A 24683-nucleotide genomic window follows, 5' to 3' on the forward strand; every position below is an offset into this window, starting at 1 on the left:
TGATTTGACTGCTGCGTTCAACACCACTGACCATGGTATACTCCTCAGCTGGTTATATCACACCATTGGACTCTCAGGCACCACTTTTTCCTGGTTTAAATCTTATCTCACTGAAAGAACAGACTACATTTCTTTAGGAAATGCAAGGTCCCAGACACACACTGCGACTTGCGGAGTGCCCCTGGGATCACTCTTTGGCCCTCTGCTTTTCACTTTATTACATGCTCCCCTTTGGTCATGTCATTAGTCACTATGAAATGTCATTTCATTGATACACCGATGAAATTCAACTTTACACGAAAATTGACACATACTCTTCTGCAGCTTCACCATCATTATCATCATCATCAACCTCTCCATCAATACTCATCACCTGTCTTGATGAGAGAAAAATGTATGGATGAAACCCAATTTTTTCCAGTTAAATAGTGCCAAACTTGAAGCAATCTTGGTTGGCATCCTGCATCAGATTCAGTCCTCCGCTATAACCAGGATTCTCTCTGGCCACAACATTCCCCTCTCTTCATCAGTCACCAATCTGGATGTAAGACTTGACTCAACTCACCTAAGAAGCCCATATCAAACACCTCTGCAAGATCTTCTTTCCCTACCTCAGCAATACTGACAAACTTCATCCCACTCTCACCTTATCAAATGCCAAAAATGTGGTTCACACTTGCAATGCACTTCTCTTTGGGATTGACAGCAAGAGTCTTCAGAGATTACAGTACATTCAGGACAGTGCTGAAAAATGAACACATTCTCCATTCTCTTTATTGGCTGCCTGTCTCTGCTCCCTCCAGCTCCCCACACTTCTCCCTCAGAACTAAGCTCAGCACCATGGGTGACATGGCCTTCTGTTCTGCTGCCCCTCATCTACGGAATGCCTTCCCTGACCATCTGAGGGCACCACAGACATTTGAGACTCAAAAAAATTATTTACAGAATTTATGACTCTTAATTTATGATGCTTTTACCTTGTAGCACTTTGAGATTAGTTTTAAGTGTAAAGTGCTTTTGTCACAGTATGGCCCCTCCTCCCAGATGTCTCCGTGCGTGTGTGTGTGTGTTCATATGGCCACTCCCTCCCTGTGTATCACACCTGCTCCTCGTTTTGTGTTGTTATCTTGAGTGTATATAAGTCTCTTTAATTGTGGATGTTGTCAGTGTTTGACCTCATGTTAGCCTAAGTGCTACGTTGTCTTTATTGTGTCTGTCAATAAATGTTGTTGTGTGTTACGCGGCTCGTCTTTGCATCCTGCCAAGCCTCCTCGCATTACAGCATTACAAATAAAATTTATTATTATGATGATGATGATGATATTCAGTGATTTAACACAAATGTGTCACATGAAATACAACTATTTTTTTCCTTCATTTTGTTCTTCCCATGAATCAATGACAACTGTAATAACTGTTTTGACAACTCTCATTTCTCCAAAGAGCTGGAGATCAGAATGCTGCAGAAGCGTTCTGCAGACCTCTGGTGCAAGACCTCATTATATAAGGCTATCGGCTCAGAACAGTGCATATTGCAAGATGAACTTTGGAATGTAAGTAGTGAAAGACAGCAAGGAAAATGGACAGACAGAAGGTGGAAGCATTTGTATTCTGCTTCTACATCAACAGAGCACTTAAAATAATGTTCTGACCTAATGAAGCCAGAAGCTCTGAACTGGAATTACCGAAATAGATGGTATTTTGTACTTTAAACACCTATATGTGTCTCACCCATTACTCATTAATCAATATATTTGCAGCAGCTGTCCTGTTATTTAACTAAGAATCAGTGAAAATGACCTTTAGCTCAAAGCAGTGCTAATGTGCTTGCTCTGTGACAAAAAGGACAATGAGGGACAAAACCGCAAATTTCTTTTTGTCTCTATCCATTAGTAGTTGTTCTTATTACTGTAGCAGCAGGCATTCATCTATAGAGTACATATCCACCCCACACACAAACACAAATATTCAGACAATTCAGTCTTTGATGCTTAATCATTTCACCAGATGTAAATACTAATCTGATCATATCATGTGGCGAAGACTGAAACTCAACTGAGTAGACTTGTTTCTAGTTACTGGTGTAAATCATGTAGTTAGCTCTTAGTTAGCTAAAAGGCAGTAAGTGTAAGCATCTTGACAGATATATGCAATATGGTGCATAGGGTCAATCTTATAAAAACAGGTGAGAGGCCAGAAAACCTTGCAGGAGCTGCTACGTCCTGTCCTGAACAGTCAGAAAAGCTATATGTGGTGGTAGTAGTGGTATTCTTTAGCATAATCATGAATAGAACTGTTAACGACATGTGCCACCATCTTCATAATCACAATAACCTATGCAACTGATGTTACACATGAGTACATACATGACGAAAGCAAAATTTCTGTTCGTATAAGCACAGGTGCAAGATTGGGTGAAGTGGGATATAAATGCAAGGCTGAGGAGATTAATTAGTATCTTCTCAGCAAATCATATCATCTGACTCATAACTTTAAACAGCTGTGTTAAGCATAAAAGCACCTCATGAAAATATCACATCTATGTTTTGAATTATTTCTCACAGCTCTGTAAAAGTTATGCAGCTGGAGTTCGGAGCACTGCAACTTTAATATCTTCCCTACCCCTGCTTATATATATCAGGTAAGGCTGGAGCTAGTAAAGGCTCATGGCATGTAGTCTACTGTTGACAAGCTACATCATAAAGGATGAGAGTTCTATAACTGTTAGTAATCACATTTCCTGGCACACTGATTATCAAGGCCATTGTTCCACAACCCACTATAAATTTGCTATAAATTTGCACACGTTTCCTGCCTTGAAATTTACTGGTTACACAGCACTGGACAGGTCACAGAGACTTTTTCTCTATTATAATGTTAGCTATCAGGGTGTAAAGACACTTTAAGTGTATTATTAAAAAAAAATTGCTTACATTAGCTTTAATAACCGTTGGTTGGGCTTATTTTTGTAATGTGTTTAGACATGCATAAGAGGAGTCACAGGCCTTGTAGACCAGTACTGACTTAAAATAAAAGGTAGATCCACTTTACAGAGGCTTCACAAGATTCTACATTACAGCCAAGTTACAAGGATACTGTGAACAGCTTTTTAATTGACATTTAATTAACGCGCCTCTATTGACAGGAAAAAGCAAAACTTTAACAATCACAAAGCTCCTCATCATCCTTATGACAGTACACAGCACTCTAAACATTAGGATGAAAATGGTAAGCAATCAACAAATGATGACAAACAGAATCCTCCACTCACCTCCACCACACAGGTGTACTCTGTGCCACCCAGGAGCGTGACTTTGCACTGCATATTTTTGATCTTCTTGGCCACCTTGGCTGGGGACCTGGAGAGCTTACTGGTGGATGACCTGTGTGAGGCAAGGTCGTCTTCGGCCACCTGCTGATCAGTGTTCCCCTGTGGGACACCTCCTGCCTCTCTGGCCCCGTTCTAATCAAGAGGGAGCAGAAAAAGAAATTGGTCCAATCTTTCAAATGTCACAGACACTGATTACAGTGGTGAGACTGCAACCTGGTGCTAGAAATGGATTTGAAACAATGCCCTACATATTAACTCTGTGTCTGTGTGCATGTGTCTGGTTCTAGCTGATTACAGTTAGATGTCTATTTTGTAAATTTGTTTAAACATTATATATAGCATTATTTCACCATGTGAATGGTTTTAGAAAAGATGTATATTTCTAGAATTTAGTCTGGATGAGCACTACTTACTAATAATCCAAGAATAGATTTCTTAAATGTGTGAAATGTACTTGTAGGCCTCAATTGCAGACATGAAATGATGAAGTTGATTTTGTAATGTACACGTTGAGTTCCTTAAATCTAACACATAATATGTACACCACAAATGAAGGGTTCTGAATGGTTTAAAACCTTTTAGAAGAATCGAAAAGAACTGTTCATTGAGGAAGTAGTCTGTGTGAAAGCTAGAATATAAAACATCCTTATATATTTATAAGTGGTCCTGTAGAACACTGAAATTATGGCCTTGGACTTAGAGATAGGTTCTACCTGTTCTTTTCTAACCGGCGTGCTGTGGGCAGCTGCAGGAGGAAGCTGATCATCAAGGGGTAGGGCTGTGTGGGGCGGGGCTGTGTGGGGCGCAGCCGCACCGGTCCCCTGCTGCTCCGGCTTGGCTTCTAACTCCGAACTTGGTTCTATCGTCATGGCAATAAACACTGAAACAAAAAAGACCAATGAAAGTGTAAGTTACCACTGCATTTAGGCAGTCATGTTATATAGGCATCAAAAATATATACTAACAACAGAATGATAAATAGGCTAACACTTCCACATAAAAGGACATTACATTTTCAACAATGTCTGTGTTTCAGCCAGTACAGTATAGTTTCTTTAACAATAATTCAGCAGAGATAATAAGATTTGTTTGCAATGGCACAGTTTTGAAAACAAAATAATTCTTTCAACACAGCTTTCATCCTAAATCTGAATGTCCTGAATTTATGAAAGATACACATAACGAAAAATTCTCATGTGACTAAAAGACACTGCTAGCATGCCTTTCATCCATACCACACAGACACAGAGACAGACAGACTGGCAAGATTACCACCAAAGTCAAAGTTATTGCTGAAGGTCTTATAGCCTACAGTCTCAAAGCTGATCAATTTCAACTGTATATGACTAAATATGAAGAAACTGATCCAGTTTTAAAGACTTGACCAAGAACAGAACATTTTGAGACTATTGGATGCTTTTCAAAAGTGAAGCTAATTACTAGCAATGGAAACAGGGGGTATTGCTAGATATATAGACATATATTATATATTGCAATATGTTAAAACACTGGTGAATCCTTCATTTTACATGGTTACAGATTTATTTTTATCATAAAAATTAACATTTGTTGGGTCATGTTAATGTTGTCATTGATTAAATAATCACAGAAAACACTTCTGGAATGACTGAACAGTCAAAGAACATAAAACCCGTATTTGTTATATATATAAAACTATTGCAAAGACAAATACTGGAACAATGGTTCACAAACAAAAATATTGCAGTCCTACTAAGAGGCAGTACATAATGTATTAAAGCTTTTGGCTGAGAAATAGTTCAAAGGCCAAAGAAAAAACAAACATTCACCACTAGTGAGAAGAGGCATTTATTCTGAAATCAAAGATCAATTCTGTACTTCAAATAACCTAAGTAATATGCCAGCATTGCCTATTTATTCAGTAACTTTGCAGTTCAATTTAACAGTCATCATAATGCATATTACTTTGTTACCCAATTTTAATTAATATGCATATTCACATTTAGCATTTATTTATGCAGGAGGATTAAGAGCTCTTTGTAAAGGTAACATATTGGTACGTATACACTGAGGCTCAGCGTCTTCACCCTTGGCCTCAGTGGCCAAAGGGATGGTGTGGAATAGTAGGAGCATGAGAACCATTTAGGAAAGTGATGGGTGTGTCTTATCTCTCTCCAAACTCTAGTTTAAGGATGGAAGCATATAGTTGGCTTTAGGTGTGAGGATGCAGGAACTACAGTATGCCCCTGAGACACATGCACCATACAAAGAGGTGGACTGAAAGGAATAATTTGAAGGATAATGCATTGTAGATACAAATCACCATTGTTACATTAGCCCCTACAGTTTCTTGGAGCCCTCTTTACCCAGCATAGAAATCAGGATTAGAATGATTCGCAAACTGCTTGTACATACTACTCTTATGCACACATACTGATCTACAAACTGATCTACATGATAATGTAAAATTGTCAAAACACTATAACAAAATAATAATATTTTGTTATTTTGTATATTTTTGTATTTTGCTGGTCATTTACTTGATGCAGGTTCTACTACAAATTACAGAATTTCCTTTTACAATTTTAACATTTTATTATTGATAGCTAAATTGTCCAAACAATGAACAACTACAATTGCATGGGGGATTTACATTTAACAGAGCATATTAAAATATTAAGTAGATGAGAAAGTACAATGAAGGTAAGTTGGAAGTACTGTTTTAAGTCTTGAACCTAAGGTAAGCTAAATAAGCTTTTAATATAAACCAATTTCACAATAATAAGCAAACCACTGAAATTTCACTGAAATCCAAATGTCAGTTAAGAACATTTTTAAAGCAGTTCTCTTGTCCATGAAGTTTACATTCACAAAGAATATTTAATGGACTAATCATGTTTTCAAGAATATTAAACATTTTGCAGCAAATTATGGCAGGTATTTGAACTTACTTGCATTAGGCTTGCTCTCTAGGCAGGTTATTGCTCTAAACTGTCAAGGCTTTATTGTGTCACACTGTAAATAATATTTCAAGTCAAACAGAAGAAGGGGAATCATTTTATAGAATTGCCCCTTGCAGTTCTTTGATACCTGACTGGCTGAACCACTGACGTAAAGCTGACAGTGAGGAGTGATCATGATGGCTTTTTCCTCTTAATTTCATAAGTAAGATGTTTGTATTTGATGTACTGCACCAGAACTCTCTCTCTCTCTCTCTCTCTCTCTCTCTCTCTCTCTCTCTCTCTCTCTCTCTCTATATATATATATATATATATATATATATATATATACATATAAAGTTATACTACATTTAGCTGATGCTTTTATCCAAAGCAACCTACAATTATGATTGAGTACAATTTGAGGGTTAAGGGCCTTGCTCAGGGGCCCAACAGTGGCAAATTTGCAGTGGTGGGGCTTGAATGAGCAACCTTCCAATTTCAAGGCAAGTACCTTAACCACTGAGCTGATATGTTATATGCCGTTGGACATACATTAGTGAATAATAGAACGCATCCAGATTCAAATTTAGCCGACATTACAAGTCTATGTGATTACACATAATTCAGAAGCAAGACTCTAACAACAAAGAATGAAATGAAGTTTTATGAAGTATCTGAGAAACATGTTAATTATGTTGTTTACAGCATATCACAACACATCCATGAAAACACCTTGAAATGTGTTTTCATAACATAGACTGAGCAACAGTTTTCATTCTCCAAAACACTCAAACAATACATCTAACTTTTCTTATACAAGGTTTCAATACCAAATAAAACATAATGCATACTCTGCTCCCAACAGCTTTTGGTAAAAACAATCACAAATCTAATTATAGTTCTGGTGCAATCAGCAATGTGCATGGCAGAAAACCCCACAGTTTGTCAGACTGTGCAAGCACCTTGATGTTGGAACAGTCAGAGGATGTTCAGGCTGGGTGCTTGTGATTGCTAAGCGGACACACATCAATAAACATTCCGGCAGCAGCTATTGGCAACTACAGATGCTTGCTGGCCATGAAGTAGACACAGTACTGAATACACAAACACTCCTGTCAGGAACGACAGCAAATGGAAGGCCAAATTTTAGTACTGCTGCATTAAAAGGTTCTGAATAATACCATCACTAAGGCATATCATATATACTTTTACCACTAACAATGAAAAATATAGGATAAGTTATCGATGTCCTCTGTTAGTAAACTCTAACACTGCTGTTCAGTTCCGTGGGGCTGCTAAAGCTCTGTCTGGGTTTGGTTTTAAGTGTAGTCTCACACAATTAATTAGTCTATGAAAAATTGCTGTTTTGAACAATGTGTGTTTAGCTGACTGTCCCCTTGGTAAGCCCTTCCACAAATTCCCAGGCAAAACCTGTTAGCTAGGAAACTATATTATTCTGCTTAGTTGTGTGCATGCTTTTCACAGGGATGACAAACATGAACAAATGGGGACTGCAGAGCACATCCCCTCACACTCTTATTGAGTCTCAGTCTGTTTTCTGTTTCTGACAATCTCTCTCTCTAATCTAAAGTAGGTCATGCTTACCCTGGACCATGGTGTAACATTATCAGAAGCACTGCAATAAGCTGCTCCTTATGTCCCCACTACTACAGAGGTGACCAGGGACAGTTTTAATGGACCTGATTTCCATGGGAACCATATGTGAACAATGTGAACATCAATATCCATCAACCAAATTGCATCTGCCCCTTTTAGAACCCCTTTGGTGGCCTGTAAAATCTGGAATGGGCAGTGAAGCAGTTAAAGTGTTCAAACAGAGACTTCACACAAAATATTTTCCCAAGAAATGTCTTAATAAGGAGCAGATAATGCATGTCCTCATTTAAAATTCTATATTTGGCTCATAAAGAACCATACTTTTCAATAACATCTAGTTATCATCCAATTTTTATATTTTCTTTCAAAATTGCTCTTTGGAATACATTATTTCTGATCAGATCAAAGGTTTACATCCCCTGGGTTTCCTTGCTTGGAAAAAAAACAGCTCTCAGAAATAATATTTTTACTTCACTATAAATATAATAATTAAACTTCACTTTAAATACAGCTTAGAAAAGACACAAAGTTCATGGTAATAAATACAGCTTATAAAACAGTGCTTCATGGTAATATAATACTTATTTGCAAGTTCCATATAATACAGAGGCCATTGAATGGGACTTTAGCACAAGAACAATGATAATGACCCAGGTACAAACACAGACAGCAAAATAAAAATAAGCTTGTTGGGGAAAGGAAATCAAAAGAGAAAAAGAGGGAAAGGTATAGGGGAAGAGAGGACGAGGGGGGGAGATATAGAGGGAAAGAGGTGGTGGAGAAGAAAGAAGAAAGCCCTGGCCTGCTGAAGCCACTCTCTTCATCACATTTTGACTCTGCATCAAACAGAGAAAACAGGAAAGCAACACTTGTGGTTCCTCATCCTGAATCTGAATCACTCCTTTATTTCTTAAGCGCAAGATAAAAAAATAACTTGTGCTATTCCTGGACGTCTGAGCACACAGGAGGGATTGTCTCTGGGAGCCCCTGGGGGAGAATCAGTGAAACTGTGACTCTTAAAACAAGTGGTATCAGAGGCCGGGTTGGATATGGAGTAGCCACAGTGTTCAACACCATAATGCACTGCTAAAGCAGAAGGGTTGTAGAAGAGTTGGTGAGCTTGTTCAAAATACCTTCAAATTAGTAAAACAAGCTACTCCATCATCCCATTTAGGATGTTTTACTCAGGCCTCCAAACACAGGATAAAAAGCAGAGATCTACTTTCTTGAGCCCCAAAGCACTATTACAAATACTGATCTTCCAGTAACATACAGTGTCACAAATAACAAATGATACCACAGTGAAGGCTTGGTCCTGCTGAATGGGAACATATCCTTTTCTGGAGGAACTTAAGCAAGTATAGAACCTGAAGCACATCATGCATTTTATTCAAAATATAGCTTCATCTTAAATAGCAAATTTGAAAAAGTTTAAATTATCAGATGTCAAAAAGACTCTCCAAACACATTTAATGTATTCTCCTCTTACATCTGTGTGTTTTTCACTTGGAATAACCTGTTACCTCTTCAGACACAGCTGGAATGAAGCGAACCATGCAAGTCCCAAAAGGACCTAAATACAGAAAGTGCATAAGGCACAATTCACACAAATGTAGTAACAATGTCAGAACATAAATCTAACTGAATTGGTTAAAACAACACCTTATTATTACATTTAAGTTCACAGGGTTGTTCACCAAAGATCCACACTATATAAATGTCTCACACTATATGTGTCTCACCTAAAACCTACCAAATGCAACATGTAATGTGTTAATTTTAATGAATATAAATAAAAAATCTAAATATAAAAATGCCTGATCAATCTAAGCAATGCCCACACACCTTATGGAAATTAAGATTTGAAACATTTTCAGCACAGAAGCCAAATTTTGTCTGGTAGGAGCATTCAGTAAAAGGCCTCCAGACACTTTAAACCTAGGACAACAGCTCTGCAGGGAATCCACAGAAATATTGCAACAGGCCAGACAGTTTACAACCTAAATTTGTATTACCATTTGTTTCACATGAGCAAATTATATACAGCCTGGCTTTAAACAGTAGAGCATAATAAAGTACTGAGTATGCCTATTGCTACCAGTATGAAAATATGCTGATAGTTTCCTTGAATCTCTATCTAAAATCTTAAAAAAAAACTTTGGCAACATCTATGCCAATCAGATTAGAATACATTGTGTCAGTCATGTCACATGTGCATTGCTCAGCAGGACAGTCTGCTATATATGCATAAGTAAATCAGGTCTCAGCTGTCCTATTCTAAATATGTGTAAGCAGTTGCAAGTTTGAGGGCTATTTGAACTCTGGCTTTAAAGCCTGGAGAAGTAGCAAGGATGCAACTTCAGTGCAAATACCACTGTAGATGCCTCAGAAGAAAACCAACTGCATGTCTGAAATTCTCACTCTAAGCATGCATCCTACTAGTCCTGAATGAGTAACTGGTCCACTGATGTACAGCTGGTGCAGGATCGCAGCTGTGGTGAACTGTAAGCATCATAAGAGAAGACATCAACATACAGGCTTACCAAGCTCAGCCAGAACGACTGGGTAGGGGCAGGGTGGTGTGGGTGTGCATTACACATTCGTTTGGCTATGCTTGGCCCATCTGTGTATGGGAGCTCTCTCACAAATGAGAGCAGGTGGCTCTCAGGGACATGGCTACTCTGACCTCTTCACCACATACTTCATGAAGTGGACTTCCCAGCTAATGCAATATAGTTTATGCTGCTTGACTCCATACTGTGTGCAGCACTCATTTGACCAGCATTCAATGGACTAAGTCTGATTGTGTAAATTAACCTAAACAGACAGCTATTGAGCCTAATTGCATTACTAATTTCAGAAACCCCTGGTGGCATGCATGAACTTGTTCACAACTGCTGTTCAGTATATCTAGTAATGATTTGATAATTAATGTCACCACCCCAACTAGCATAGTCTGAGAACAGTTTCTGCTGTAAACATTTTTCATTTTTCCATCTTTTATCAGGCTACATATAGTCATGGCCAAAAGTTTTGAGTTTAGCACAAATATTGGTGTTCACAAAGTTTGCTGGTTCAGTTTTTATGGTGGCAATTTGCATTAACTCTAGATCGTGAAGAGTGATCAGATGAATTGCAATTAATTGCAAAGTCATTCCTTGCCATGAAAATAAACTTAATCACAAATATTACTGCATTCCAGCTACTGCATTTCAGCCCTGCCACAAAATGGCCTGCTAACATCATTTCAGTGATGAAAATGATCACTGAAGGTGTTGTGAAGGTGTTAATGAGGACAAGGCAGCTGATTTAATTAAACCATTTATCGAATCATCAAGATCTTCAAGGAGAGAGGTTCAATTGCAGAGAAAAAGGCTTCAGGGCACCCAAGAAAGTCAAGAAAGCACCAAGACCGCCTCCTAAAGAGGATGCAGCTACGGGATCGGGTCACCACCAGTTCAGAGCTTGCTCAGGAATGGCAGAAGGCAGGTGTGAGTGCATCTGCATGCACAGTGAGGCGGAGGCTTTTGGAGGATGGCTTGGTATCAAGAAGGGCAGCAAAGAAGCCACTTCTCTCCAAGAAAAATATCAAGGACAGACTGACATTTTACAGGAAGTATAGGGATTGGACTGCAGAGAAATGGAATAAAGTTATTTTCTCTGCTGAAGCCCCCTTCAGACTGGGACATCTGGACAAATGATTGTCTGGAGAAGAAAAGGTGAGCACTACCACGAGTCCTATGTCATGCCTACAGTGAGGCATCTTGAGACCATTCATATGTGGGGTTGCTTCTCCTCCAAGAGAGTGGATTTGCTCAAAACACTGCAATGAATAAGGAATGGTATCAAAGCATCCTCCAAAAGCATCTTCTCCCAATGATCCAGTAGCAATTTGGTGATGAACAATGCTTTTTCCGGCATGACGGAGCACCAAGTCACAAGGCAAAAGTGGAAATAAATGGTTCGGTGACCAAAACATTGAAATTTTGGGTCCATAGCCAGGAAACTCCCCAGATCTCAATCCCATTGAGAAGCTGTGGTCAATCCTCAAAAAGAATGGGCTGCCATCAGTCAAGTTATTGCCCTGAAGCTGATATCCATAGCATGCCAATGCAAATTGCAGAAGTCTTAAAAAAGAAGAGTCAACACTGTAAATATTAAGTCTTTGCCTAAACAGGATGTATTTGTCAATAAAAAGTTTAAAAACTTGTGAAATGCTTATAATTGTACTTCACTATACCATATAAACATCTGAAAAAAGGATCTAAAAAATTGAGGCAGTAAACTTTGTGAAAACCAAAACTTGTATCAGTCTCCAAACTTTTGGCCATGACTGTAGGCTGACTGATTCCAATTCTATATTTCTGATTTTATAAAAAGCCGTGAATGTGTTCTCTAGGTTCTCCAGCTCCTGCAGTTCCTGACTATTTGCTCCTGCCCATGTTTTGCAGCTGATCCCCGAGTTCGGTCCATGGGCAGTCCAAGTTTGTCACTGCACCGTTTACATCATGTCCCTGGAACGCAAATGCATCTACTATTGCATAGTGTGGCAGCCTGGTGCTCATTAGCTTTCATGACATCTGTTGAGTTGTTCTTGCATGTTTGTGAATTTGGCATGTGCTTGTTTTGTTGGATTTTGAGACAGGTTTATCCTGTTTTACCTTTGCTGAGTTTGGTATAGTGCAAATAGCCTTTGTTATCCACTGTACCTTTGTGCATATCCCTTTTGTATGTTTATTGTATAGAGTAACACACAAGTGGTAGAGTTGTTTGTCATTTTTGTTGAGAGTGGGTTTTGTATATGTTTGTACAGTTAGGGAGTCAGGGAAGTGGCTTGTCATTTGTTTGTATTGGTAAGTAAGTGGCTTTAAAATTTTACGTGGGCATTGGTTATTTTCGGCACTGGCCAACCTGACAGCATATTATGACAATTTATCATCATATTGGTGACTCCTAACTTATGGTAACCCAGCTATACTGTAACTCTCTTTTTTTACAGTCTCATCACTTGTTTTCTCTCATGTAGAGCTTGAGCAAAATAAACACGAGTTTCAAAAGAAAAAAATATCTTTAAAACTGTATAAAGCAACTTTTGATTCCAATAGACTATTCCTTTTCTCCTTCTTCATCCACCTGGCACCCTATTCCATGACTCTGCTGTGCCTCTCTTTCCATCAGGCTAGTATCTGGAGAGATCTCCCAGACCTGGCTGAGACCACAAGTGCTTCAACCAATTACTCACTACACCATCAGTCTGTCCCTCTTTAACTCTGCCCCATGTGTTTCCTCAGCACACAACACTGTGGAAATTGACTCAGGCTCCTGTGGAGACAGGGAAATGAAACAGCCTGCCCACCTTAAAGTACACACAATTTACACCCACCCAAGAAGCAGCCAGACACACAGAAGAGCACCGAGAACTACATCACAAGACCCTGTGCTAAACAGAAATCCACTTTAGTAGATTATCCAGCCAAGGATAATCTGAAATTTGATTTACAGTTCAAATTCACCTCCACACTTCTGCACAACTGTTTCCATTAAATAATGAATTGATATCACATTGATTTTGATAGCAAAAACTAGATTACTATCCTCATAATAAGAAATTAATTCAAATTGGCCCATGACTGCTCACATTATTGTACATTTACCATAATAAATGAATGAAGTAGGGGTGTAAAGTCTTGTTAATTGTATCAATCTGATCAATCTGACCATTTTCAATTAGACCATATCATTATGAATTTTACCATTCTTTCATTCATTTTGGTAGGTATATGCCTTTGGAAGGTATATGCCAAAACCCATGAGCATCAGCACAGTTTAACGAGGATTGGAAGAATAAATAAAGACCGATAAAGGAGAATTATCACAGCTGACATGACCAATCAGATGCTGAGTTTGGTCAGAACATTCCCTTACTTATCAAGGTCTTGATGCTTGAGACTTCCACCCAACTAATGAGCCAGATTTAGTTTGCAGTTGAAGCTGTGAAGTTAATAAGCTTGTCGGGTTCTACTGAAGCTTTCTGAAAACGTCCATCATTTAGATATTAGTGAATTCAGCAGCAATATTTTTAAAATTCTTTTTAAGAAAGTGCATTCTTGTAAAAATTTGGTAAATATGACATTACTTAATGCATATTCATCAGTGTATCTTATACAGTTAAAGAATAAAATAAACAATTCCCTTGTCTGGTTGGATTTCATACAACAGTATAAATTTGGGGCAATTCTGCTGAAAATATCTCAAATTATTTGTAAAAGACCTTTACTTCAGGCTCCAATTGGCATATCGTAAGAATATGTCCCTATTTTATCTAGTAAATTGGGGTTCATTTTATTTTTATTTTTAATTTTCTGTGTCGAATTGCTTAAATAGACCAAGAAAGTGTGGATAAAGGTGAAACATCTCTAATTAATTCTAAAAAAGTGATTGAGCAGCTTAAAAACCTAGGACTTTTAACAGCAGTCTACCTACATAAACCTTTCAGCTACAACAAAAATCAGTCTGTAAGTATGAATTGAATCTGCAAAGAAATCTGGGGCAAACTGAACCACCAGCTGTGTGAAAAGTTTCATTTGTGAGGTGCCACTCCCTAAGAACATTAGCATCAGAAATAGCAAGTCCTCTGACAATACACAGTTGGATATCTCCTTTCTCTGCATGATGAATCTTTTTGACCTTACCAGAGTGGGTCATCTGAGAGATTCCAGAAACTTCTGCTTTAGTGAAAATAGGATCCTGGTGTTGCAACTGATTGAATTACTCTGTTAACATGGCACATTTATTGTGTGGCTGCTGTGTAATAATGCCACAGAACTGTCATCTGAATTAGAGTGTTTTGCACTTATTACATTAAGAAAGAAAAGCTGCATATGATCATTTACCTCGGTTTAAAACCCGCTGCAGTTATTCCCTGCATTGCTACAGCACAATGTAAGGCAAAAAGCAATTTTTGTTTACAAATTTGGTACCACATAACTAAATGATTTCTCTTTCTGTGCAGTTTAATGTGGGATTAACATCTGCAGAACCCCATGTTCCAGATCATGTATTCTCTGTAGTGTCAAATATCTGTTTGATTCCCAAAATGTACAGACTCAACAACTTTCACATAATCCCGTCACATAAACAAGAATTTTGGTTGTCAAGGCTCTGCCATGCAGTAATGTATGAATGTATCTTTTTCTAAGAGTTAACATGACCCTACAAATATAGTTCTCTGAGATGTTCTAACCCAGTTTTCAGGACTGTTGACTCATTACCTGGTGACAAGTATTTTAATAACATATTATTAATTTAGTTTACTAACTGAACACAGTAGATTACTTTTTTTCCATAAGGAAAAACAATTCTATAATTCTATTGCAATGATTATTATATGTGAATCAGACAGTTGTCATTATGCACAAACAATTAAAAATTAAAATAATTAGTCATATCACAATTATGTAAATATAAATTTTATAATATGTATTATCATAATTATTTCTGGAATTGATGATAATTGTTAATGTATTATTGTTGTTCTTCAAATACCACAGGTAGAGGTTTAAATCATGATTTGAATCACTGCTTCCCAGTTCATTCTGAGTTTAATCTCATCAGACCAGGGAGGTCTGCTTAGAGTGTCACATATATAGAAGAGGCCTCTGAACTTCCCTGATTGTTTTTGCACTGCTCGTTCAGAATACTTGCTGCCACAATGAAACTGTCATTGTACTGTGTTGCTGGCTCATACTCAGCTTTTAAGGGGAATGAGAAGAATGAATCTGATTGGATAATGTGGCAGCAAGCATACTTGCACTTGTTGATTATATACTTAGTCTAACCCAGCTACTTTTTGTAACTGTGCCACTCTGCACTGGATTTGTGCCTCTGCCAATCATGCAAACAACAAACATTATTTCTGCCACACATGTGCCTGCAACAGTCTCATGCCTTATGTCTGCACTTGTTTGGTGTTTACAAAAATAGAGCCCAGCGAGTGTCCAAGGAAATGTGATGAGAGAATTCACATGTAAAATCTTGTACAGATTTTCTTCCCTTTTTGATTGTATGTTTTTTCACATAATTAGTAATGGTAAATTTGGTTTTAATATACAGAAATACTAAGTCTAAAGCAACAGCAAAAAGTAGATATCTAACATCAGTGATTACCTCTGAAAATGTGATGAATGTCTTCCTGTGAGTTACACAGTAGGTCGTGCCTCAGTGCACCATTGTGAATATTATTCAAAATAAATAAGGCTTTAGTTCCTGTTTACTTGCACGATTCTGACACCATATGCCTTCACCCCTCTGGGTGGTGCTATTTAACCTCTAACCCTACATCCCCCCTCTGTTTAACTATGGGTGCAATCTTATAAAGGAAATGTGTATTATATAACAATCTTATCTAGGTGCAAATATATCTGCTAAATATGTTTTTCCATGTAGCTACATGAGTGTAGGGGTTTATTCTGCCCCTTTGCACACCACTCAGTTTCACAAAAGTGCCTGCGATCTACACACATATTCCCTCCCCCAAGTACTAATCTATCACCAGCAAATACTGTGTTGCCACTGAAATAAATCAGGCCCAGCACTGGCCCACAGCCTTTCTGTTTCTGGACAGTCAACAGGCAGCAGTTTCTCCTCGCCATTTATATACTCACTTACACAAATATCACAGTTTTTCACCAGCTTTTATAGTTTACTAAAGTTTAAGACTTGATACCAGTCAGATTGTTTTGTGCAATTACTGCATTTGGCTATCCCTTGGTGTGCTACATGCAACCATTGCATGATATTCTTTTGGAGTTACTTTGGAATTAGGTCTCTCAGAGGCTGTGTCTACTCTGCAAGATGAGGTAGAAAGTTCCTAAGGTAATTTGCAATTTCCAGGAATCTCCTAACCACATTAGATGTTGTTGGTTCACACATATCTGATCTCAGACCATTTCCTCATTTTATTTGAACTACATATGAGCCACAATATAGTAACCTTGCCTCGCTACCACACCAGATGCATGATCACGTCAGCCACTGCGTCTAGAGTTATTGCGATTGCAAATCTCCCAGAATGATCATTTATGACTAGGATACCCTTAAACCCCATGAAACTTCATCAAATGACTGAATGCTTAGAATCAGAATTCTGCAAAACACTCAATGATGCTGCTCCACTTAAGAATAAAAAAATTAGGGAGAAAAAATTAGCACCTTGGTATAATCATCACATTCGCAATTGAAAACAAAACGCTCAAAAGATAGAACGTAAATAGCGTCACACTAAACTTGTAGTCTTCCAGCTTGCATGGAAGGAGAGCCTTCTCAAATATAGAACCCTAACAAATTAATCCTAAATTTCTATTTAATACAATTGCACATCTAACTAGAAATAAAACTGACACCGATGCTCAGATTACATCACACAATAGTAATGAGTTCATGAATCATGAAAGTCTTCAATGAGAAAATTAAGCACATTAGAGATAACTTTCAAAGTATTAATGTGACATCAAGCAGCCACTTAAAGATCAGAACAACAAAGCCAAAAAGGACTCTAGAATCCTTTACACTTATCCAAGAGCCAGAACTTACATCTCTGATCTCATGCTCAAAATCCTCCACTTGCTTACTAAATTCACTGCCCACACACTTTCTTAAGGAAATCCTACCTGAAGTAACTGAACCTTTACTAAAGTTAATAAACACCTTCTTGAACATTGGCTATGTACGTAAACCATTCAAATTAGCAGTAATCAGACCACTTATCAAAAAATCTAACCTTGACCCATGTCAGCTGGCAAACTACAGGCTGATCTCAAATCTTCCATTTATTTCCAAGATCCTAGAAAAAAATGTAGCTCAGCAGCAAACCTCAAACATGAATCAGAATCAGATACATGAAGTGTCTCAGTCAGTGTTTAGGCCTTATCATAGTACAGCAACAGCAATGATTAAAGTAGTTAAAGACTATTTTAAGATGTTGTTGGCTTCTGACCAGGGTTATGTCTCTTTGCTTATATTGCTTGATCTGAGTGCAGCATTTGACACTATAGATCACACCATTTTACCAGATAAACTCGATTGATGGGATTAGGGGAAAAGCCCTTTCCTGGTTTAAATCTTATCTAGCTATGGTGTCCCACAACTATCTCTTCTAGGGCCTTTGCTTTTTTCTTTATATATGCTACCTCTAGGTGACATTATACGTAAACACTGCGCTAGTTTACACTGCTACGCTGATGATACTCAGCTATATGTCTCAGCCAAAACAGAGAACATATCTCATCTTAGTATTATTCAGGTATGCATAAAGGACATCAGACCCTGAATGTTGAGGAACTTTCTCTCACTTAATCTTGACAAAACAGAGGTGCTTCTATTAGGCCCAGAGACAGCTAGGTACTCGCTCTCTAATTACTCAATGAACCTCAATGGTCCCCAATCACATCTTCTCTAACAGTTAAAGATCTTGGGAGTAATTATAGATTTCAGGCCCTTGTCCGAAGCTCATGTAAATAATATTTCTAGGACTGCCTTACTCTGTCTCAGGAACATTGCAAAGATTAGGAATTTATTCTCCTCACGTGATGTAGAAAAGATAATCTATGCATTTATCACTTCAAGACTAGACTACTGTAATGCCTTAATATTTGGCTGTACCATTAAGTGCCTAAACAAGTCCCAGCTAGTTCAAAATGCAGCAGTGAGTTCTACTGGAACTAGAAAATTTGACCACATCACTCCTATCTTATCTACTTTACATTGGCGCCCAATAAAATTTCGCATTGATTATAAAATACTTCTAATGACCTACAAAGCTCTTCACTAGTACCAAGAATAAGAAAATCTACTGCAGGGGGCAGAGCCTTTTCCTATAAAGTTCCCACACTATGGAATAACCTTCCTGCAAATGTTTGAGACTCAGACACAGTCTTAATATTTAGGGCTACAGTCAGGCATTTTATGAACTACATCCCATCTTAGGTAAACGTATTGATCTATGGGTCCATGGGCACTGAGAGTTAAGACAAACTGAGATGTTATGATGCTGTCACTGCACCTCTCTTTTGTTACTCAAGTTTGTTGACTAGTTCCCTAATTTACACACCCTTGTACCTGGACATGCCTAATAATCTACTCTCTCTTTCTGTCTCTTTCTGTACACCTACCCCTGATGTCATGATGTTACTTAGCCTCAACCTGTCTCAGATGCCTTGGCTTGATGTCCCCTGCTGTAGCCCACCACACCTCCACCCCAGCAAATGTCTTTTCCATTGCCATTGATGGATGTTCTCCCACGGGATGGGTTTCGGATACGTACACAACATCGGGACCAGACTAGAACTTCTAAAAAACCGGACAAGACATTAATTGCATTTTTTTTCCTTTTATTATTATTTATTTATTCTTCTCTTAAAATTGCTATTATTGTGGTGACCTTTGTCAGCCAGAGGAGGATGTGCCCCCATATTGGTTCTTCTCAATGTTTATTCTTCATGCTTTAGGGAGTTTTTCCTTGCCATTGATGCTTTTGGCTTGCTCACTGGGAGCTTGGACATTTGTAAAGCTGCTTTGTGACAACATCTGTTGTAAAAAGTGCTATATAAATAAATTTGATTTGTTTTGTTTTGATGTTTGTAACTGCTCTTACTTTCTCTGGATCTGTATAGACATCTGACCCATCGATGAGGTGGCACAGGGATAATGCTCATTTCTCATTGAGCATTATCCTTGCCTTTTGTAGCTTTCTAACTACGGCATAAAGGTGCTGATCATATTTTGTCTGAATGACTCATCAACGACTCATATGTCATTCATGTAGCATAAAACTCCCTTCTACCCCTCCAGGATTTGTGACATCATTTTATGAAAATGTTGTGGTGCCAATTAAATTCCAAAGCACATATGATTAAAACAGAACTTTCCAAAAAGGGTAATGAAAGGAGGAGGGCAAAATTCTTGTGGGATCTCCCAGAAACTGGTATTCACATTAAGTTTAGAAAAGACTAGTTCTCCCCAGTAGCCCCAGTGTGAGTTCAAAAGACGTAAGGAGTATCTCTCCCTTTTCACCTCACTGTTCAACTTTGTCAACTCATATGCAGATTATACCGCTGAGTTTTGGGACAACCATTCTTACACACCAATGTGTTGGTTGTTCTACTTTGGAGATAGCTCCTTGCTGCTCCATATTTTCCAGTTCCTATTTCACTTTTGAAATTAAGGACAACATGAAGCAGAAAATAAAAGAGGAGAGGCATCAGGTTTTACAGAACATTTATACTCTACCTCTAGTTTACCAAGACCCTCAAATAATTCAGGGAACTCCTTCCTCAGAGTTCAGGTTTACCATGTTAATCTCAGTGATCATACCTAGCACAGGCCTCCTTCAAACTTGACACAACTGCTTGTCCACTTTTTTTTATCCACTTTTAATTTTGTCAGCCAAGAAGCATCTAATACCTCTGTTTACTGTTCCAAGGACTGCAATGTCTCTTTCCTCTCCTTTCTTATTCATGTACACTTCACTGATAGCTTCCAATATGCACATTTTAGCATAATGCCTATTCATTCTGCATTGGTTACAGTATGACACTTCTGATGGACATTGTCATTTGTTGTGAGTCGGCACTTTCCTGAATTTTTACATGCAGTAGCTCCCGCTAGTTCCATTTGCTTCCCAGGTATTCTGAAGTGCCCTTTATTCTGTGGTTTAGATCTGCCTTTGCCATCTCTGATACATGTAAACAGCACCAACGTCCACAGCTTCTTCACCTTTAAAGTTGGATTTCAGCATCTATTGTTGCTTTTGATGAATGTGCACAATAGCTTTCTCCAAGGCAAGCCCTGAGTCCAATTAGAGTTGCTCAGATAGTTTCTTGTCTTGCAATCTAACAACCAATCTATCTCTAATAATTATATTGCACAACTGTCCACAGCCACAATGTTCCACCAGGCAATACAAAGCAGTGATAAAGCTGTTGGAAATTGCTCATAACTCCTGAAGTCTCTAATTAAACTTTGTAAATACTGCCTGGCCAAAAAAAAAAAAAAGGTCACCACCTTTAACTAAGCAAATAGGTAAGAGCCTCCCATTGGATAATTACTGCATGGGTGATTATATTTCAGATGGCAACAAGTTATTTAACCCTAACTGATGCAGTGAGTAGCTTCTCATTTGTGTCGAAAGACACATCTTGTGGTCGTGGAAAAGATGTTAATCTGTTTCAGAAGGGTCAAATTATTTGCATTAATCAAACAGAGTAAACATCTAAGGAGATTGCTGAAACTACTAAAACCGGGTTAAGAACTGCCCATGCATTATTAAAAAGTGGGGAACAATGGGCAAACATCATCTTTGAGGAAGGAATGTGGTCAGAAAAAAATCTTGAATGATCGTGATCGGCAATCACTTAAACGTGTAGTGAAATCAAATCGTAGAAAAGCAACAGCAGAACTCAGGGATATGTTTAGTAGTGAAAGTAAGAGCATTTCCACACGCACAATGCAAAGGGAACTCAAGGGATTGGGATTAAACAGATGTGTAGCCTTAAGAAAACCAATCGTCAGTGAGGCTTCAATGGCTTCAATTTGCTAGGGAGTATAAACATTGGACTTTGGAGCAATGGAAGGTCATGTGGTCTGATGAGTCCAGATTTACCGTTCCAGAGTGATGGGCACATCAGAGTAAGAAGAGAGGCGGCTGAGGTGATGCACCCATCATGCCTAGTGCCTACCGTACAAGCCTGTGGGGGCAGTGCTATGATCGGGGGTTGCTGCAGTTGGTCAGGTCTAGGTTCAGCAACGTTATGTGCCCAAAGAATGAGGAATGATACCTGAATATACTGAATGACCAGGTTATTCCATCAATGGATTTTTTCTTCCCTGATGGCATGGGCATATTCCAAGATGACAATGCCAGGATTCATCATGCTCAAATTGTAAAACAGTGGTTCAGGGAGCATGAGACATCATTTTCACACATGGATTGGCCACCACAGAGTCCAGACCTGAACGCCACTGAGAATCTTTGGGATGTGCTGGAGAAGACTTTGCACAGTGGTCCAAATCTTCCATCACCAATACTAGATCTTAAGGAAAAATGAATACAACTCCTGACAGAAATAAATGTTGTGACATTGCAGAAGCTTGTGGAAAAGATGCTATGATGTGAAAATGCAATTTTGTGCCCAATTACAGATATATATATAACCCCTGACTGTGAAACTTTCACTGCAAACAAGATATATGTAGGACAGAGGGTGGGGGGAAACTAATAGTGCTTACATTAATTGTGGATCCTGCACCAAGTAACACGAACAACTTTTCAGAAACTGCATCTAATAAATTACTCCAACTGCTAGCCTTAGCTAGTGCTAAAGGGCCAAAGAAACACACAATATAACAATATTTTAAATAATTACATTTCCCTAGTATTAAGCTTCGCCATGGCCAGTTTGTACTGATTCCTCTTTTATTAAACATTCCATTGCCAATCCTGACCCATATTTGAAAAACAGTCAGACACAAAATGGGCAGCACATACATACATGCTTTTGTCGAATGTAGCTGGGATGTTACCATCAAAAATAAATTTTATCTGCTCAGCTCTTTTGTCCTCTAAGGGTGGGGGCTGATATAGAGTTTTTTGCTGGTCTGGCAGCCAACCAGATCAGTTTCATGCTTATCTCATAGCTTTGACATAATGCTAGTCAGTCTGCTGCTTGCGATAAAAGAACAGCATACATTCGAAAAGGTAGTTGTAAAGCTATGGGTGGACATACTTAAACAAGGGGTGGTACAATTTTAATGAGTCCAATAATGACATAAAAAGCAGAGCTGAGCCAAATCTGAACTGCTTATTCAGCTGACCTAAAGAGCTCTCAAGAAACTGACTAGGATATTTTATTTCAGTGTGTAGGGTTGTAGGCACTCCAAATAACCAAATGTATTTGTACAAGCACTTCAAAAGTGAATTTTTCATAATATGAATTTCTATCTTTGTTGATCTGACATGAACTCCCTGCTTGTTTCAACACAGTGCAGGCTTCAGTTCCCCGTTACTTGCAGGATTCTGACACCACGTGGTGCTAGGTTGGCCGTGATGGCCTAATAAAGCGGATTTACGGACGACAAAAAAGCGCGTGTCTTTTTATTCATTTGTTCAATCGAAACAATAACACGCTCCCACTGAGTAGCGCTATTTAACCTCTAACGCATCGAATACCATCATTATCTTAAGTAAATACAGATTATAGAAATACATACAAGCATGCCAAACAATTGCTGAATTGCTAAACTCCTTCATTTTAACTATTCAGCTTGAATTATTCTCACTTATAATGGCAACTATCACTACTTTGGAATAAGGTTGACAGAATATTTTTATATATGTTTTTTGCAATTACCTAACTATAATAACTATACAGGCAACCAAACTAGTCACTTTAAAATACACTGTTCACAATTATGCTATTTTTGCTATATGCTATATGGACTTTTGTATCCATATAGATAAGCAATTTTCATACAAATAACATGCAAATTAAACGTAATTTTAGAGAGGTACTGCCATGATGACAGAGAAATTCTAACCACATACACCCTGCTAAACTGGTTGCAGCGCTTACATCTGCATTCAAGCAGCCAAGGCCCTAAACCCGTAAAACCGCACCTGTCCCTCCTCAGCGGTACTGCAGTACTCTGTAATGACGTATTATACTGGACCAAAACACGTTTTACTCATATGAACATGACACAGGCAGAAGAATCATATTAGACGCGTATGCTAACTGAGGGCATATCCATCGAACAATCTGACTCCAGTGCGCCCAAGCCACACCCAGCGCATTGCAGAAGCACGTCTCTAAATCCGAGGCCGGTGAACTTCAGGAACCCGTCAGAAACTGTCACACCAGCGATAGAAACCGTCTGCTTATCAGAGATGGCCAGACAACTATAACACGTCACCAACTCTAGACGCATTAGCTTTTACACCCAGCTAACGTAACCGAAAATTAAAAATTATAGGCTAGGTGGCAACCTACTTAATGTTTGAACCACTGTCATTTGCTATAAAGATGCGTGATTTTAACCATAACAGCGCCCTAAATGTATTTGTGATATTGCATACATCACAAATATAAATGTTTTTGTCGATGAGATAATGTATTCGTATAATATGAGAAGCATATTTAGCACATCGTTGTATCAAAACAACAATTATAATCAAATACCTGGCTGTAGTTTTCAGAAGGACACGCATGCCGTCATCTACTGTAAGCTATAATGCTATTGCACTTTGCACTCGCCAAACACATCTCTCTGCTACCGATAACATATTTACATACGATCGAAAATTAGATTAAATAAAGCGAAAGACAGATATTTACCGACTCTCCTGTGCCCTATAAACGGTGTGATGTGCTGCGGTTTCCCGGTGCTGTGACAGCTGACTCCGGCAAAGTCTCCCCTTGTGCGCCCCTGCCTGCAGCAGCCCGGCTAACTGGCCACTCATACATACAACTGAGACAGCGCAGAATTCTGGGATACATAGAGATGGCTTATTGAACGCGTTACCAAGTTATGTTGCTCGGGGACTCTGCATGTCGATCCAAAACAAATCAAATTGCATATTTAGTATTTTTTTTTATTTTTAAAAAGCTGTTTAAGATAATAATAATAATAATAATAATAATAATAATAATAACAACAATAGTTATTATTTTTATTATTATTATTATTATTATTAGTAGTAGTAGTAGTATTAGTAGTAGTATTACTAGTAGTAGTAGTATTAGTAGTAGTAGTATAACCTA

General features: G+C 38.3%; 1 protein-coding gene across 11 annotated transcripts in view; it reads right to left on the minus strand.

The window, feature by feature from the left end:
* The window catches only part of epb41l3a (erythrocyte membrane protein band 4.1-like 3a), a 60214-nt gene extending 35844 nt beyond the window's left edge, over nucleotides 1-24370 (minus strand). For all 11 annotated transcript variants that reach the window (XM_027002346.2, XM_027002322.2, XM_035531078.1 and 8 more), the window contains exons 1-3: nucleotides 24258-24370; nucleotides 4045-4211; nucleotides 3272-3463 (exon numbers count right to left, since the gene is read on the minus strand). In XM_027002346.2, coding sequence (XP_026858147.1) covers nucleotides 3272-3463; nucleotides 4045-4200 — 348 coding nt within the window. In that variant the 5' untranslated portion in view covers nucleotides 4201-4211; nucleotides 24258-24370. The remainder of the gene's footprint in view (nucleotides 1-3271; nucleotides 3464-4044; nucleotides 4212-24257) is intronic.
* Between the last annotated feature and the right edge of the window lie 313 nt (nucleotides 24371-24683).

This window comes from Electrophorus electricus, chromosome 10 (assembly GCF_013358815.1).
Source record: "Electrophorus electricus isolate fEleEle1 chromosome 10, fEleEle1.pri, whole genome shotgun sequence".
Lineage (NCBI taxonomy): Eukaryota > Metazoa > Chordata > Actinopteri > Gymnotiformes > Gymnotidae > Electrophorus > Electrophorus electricus.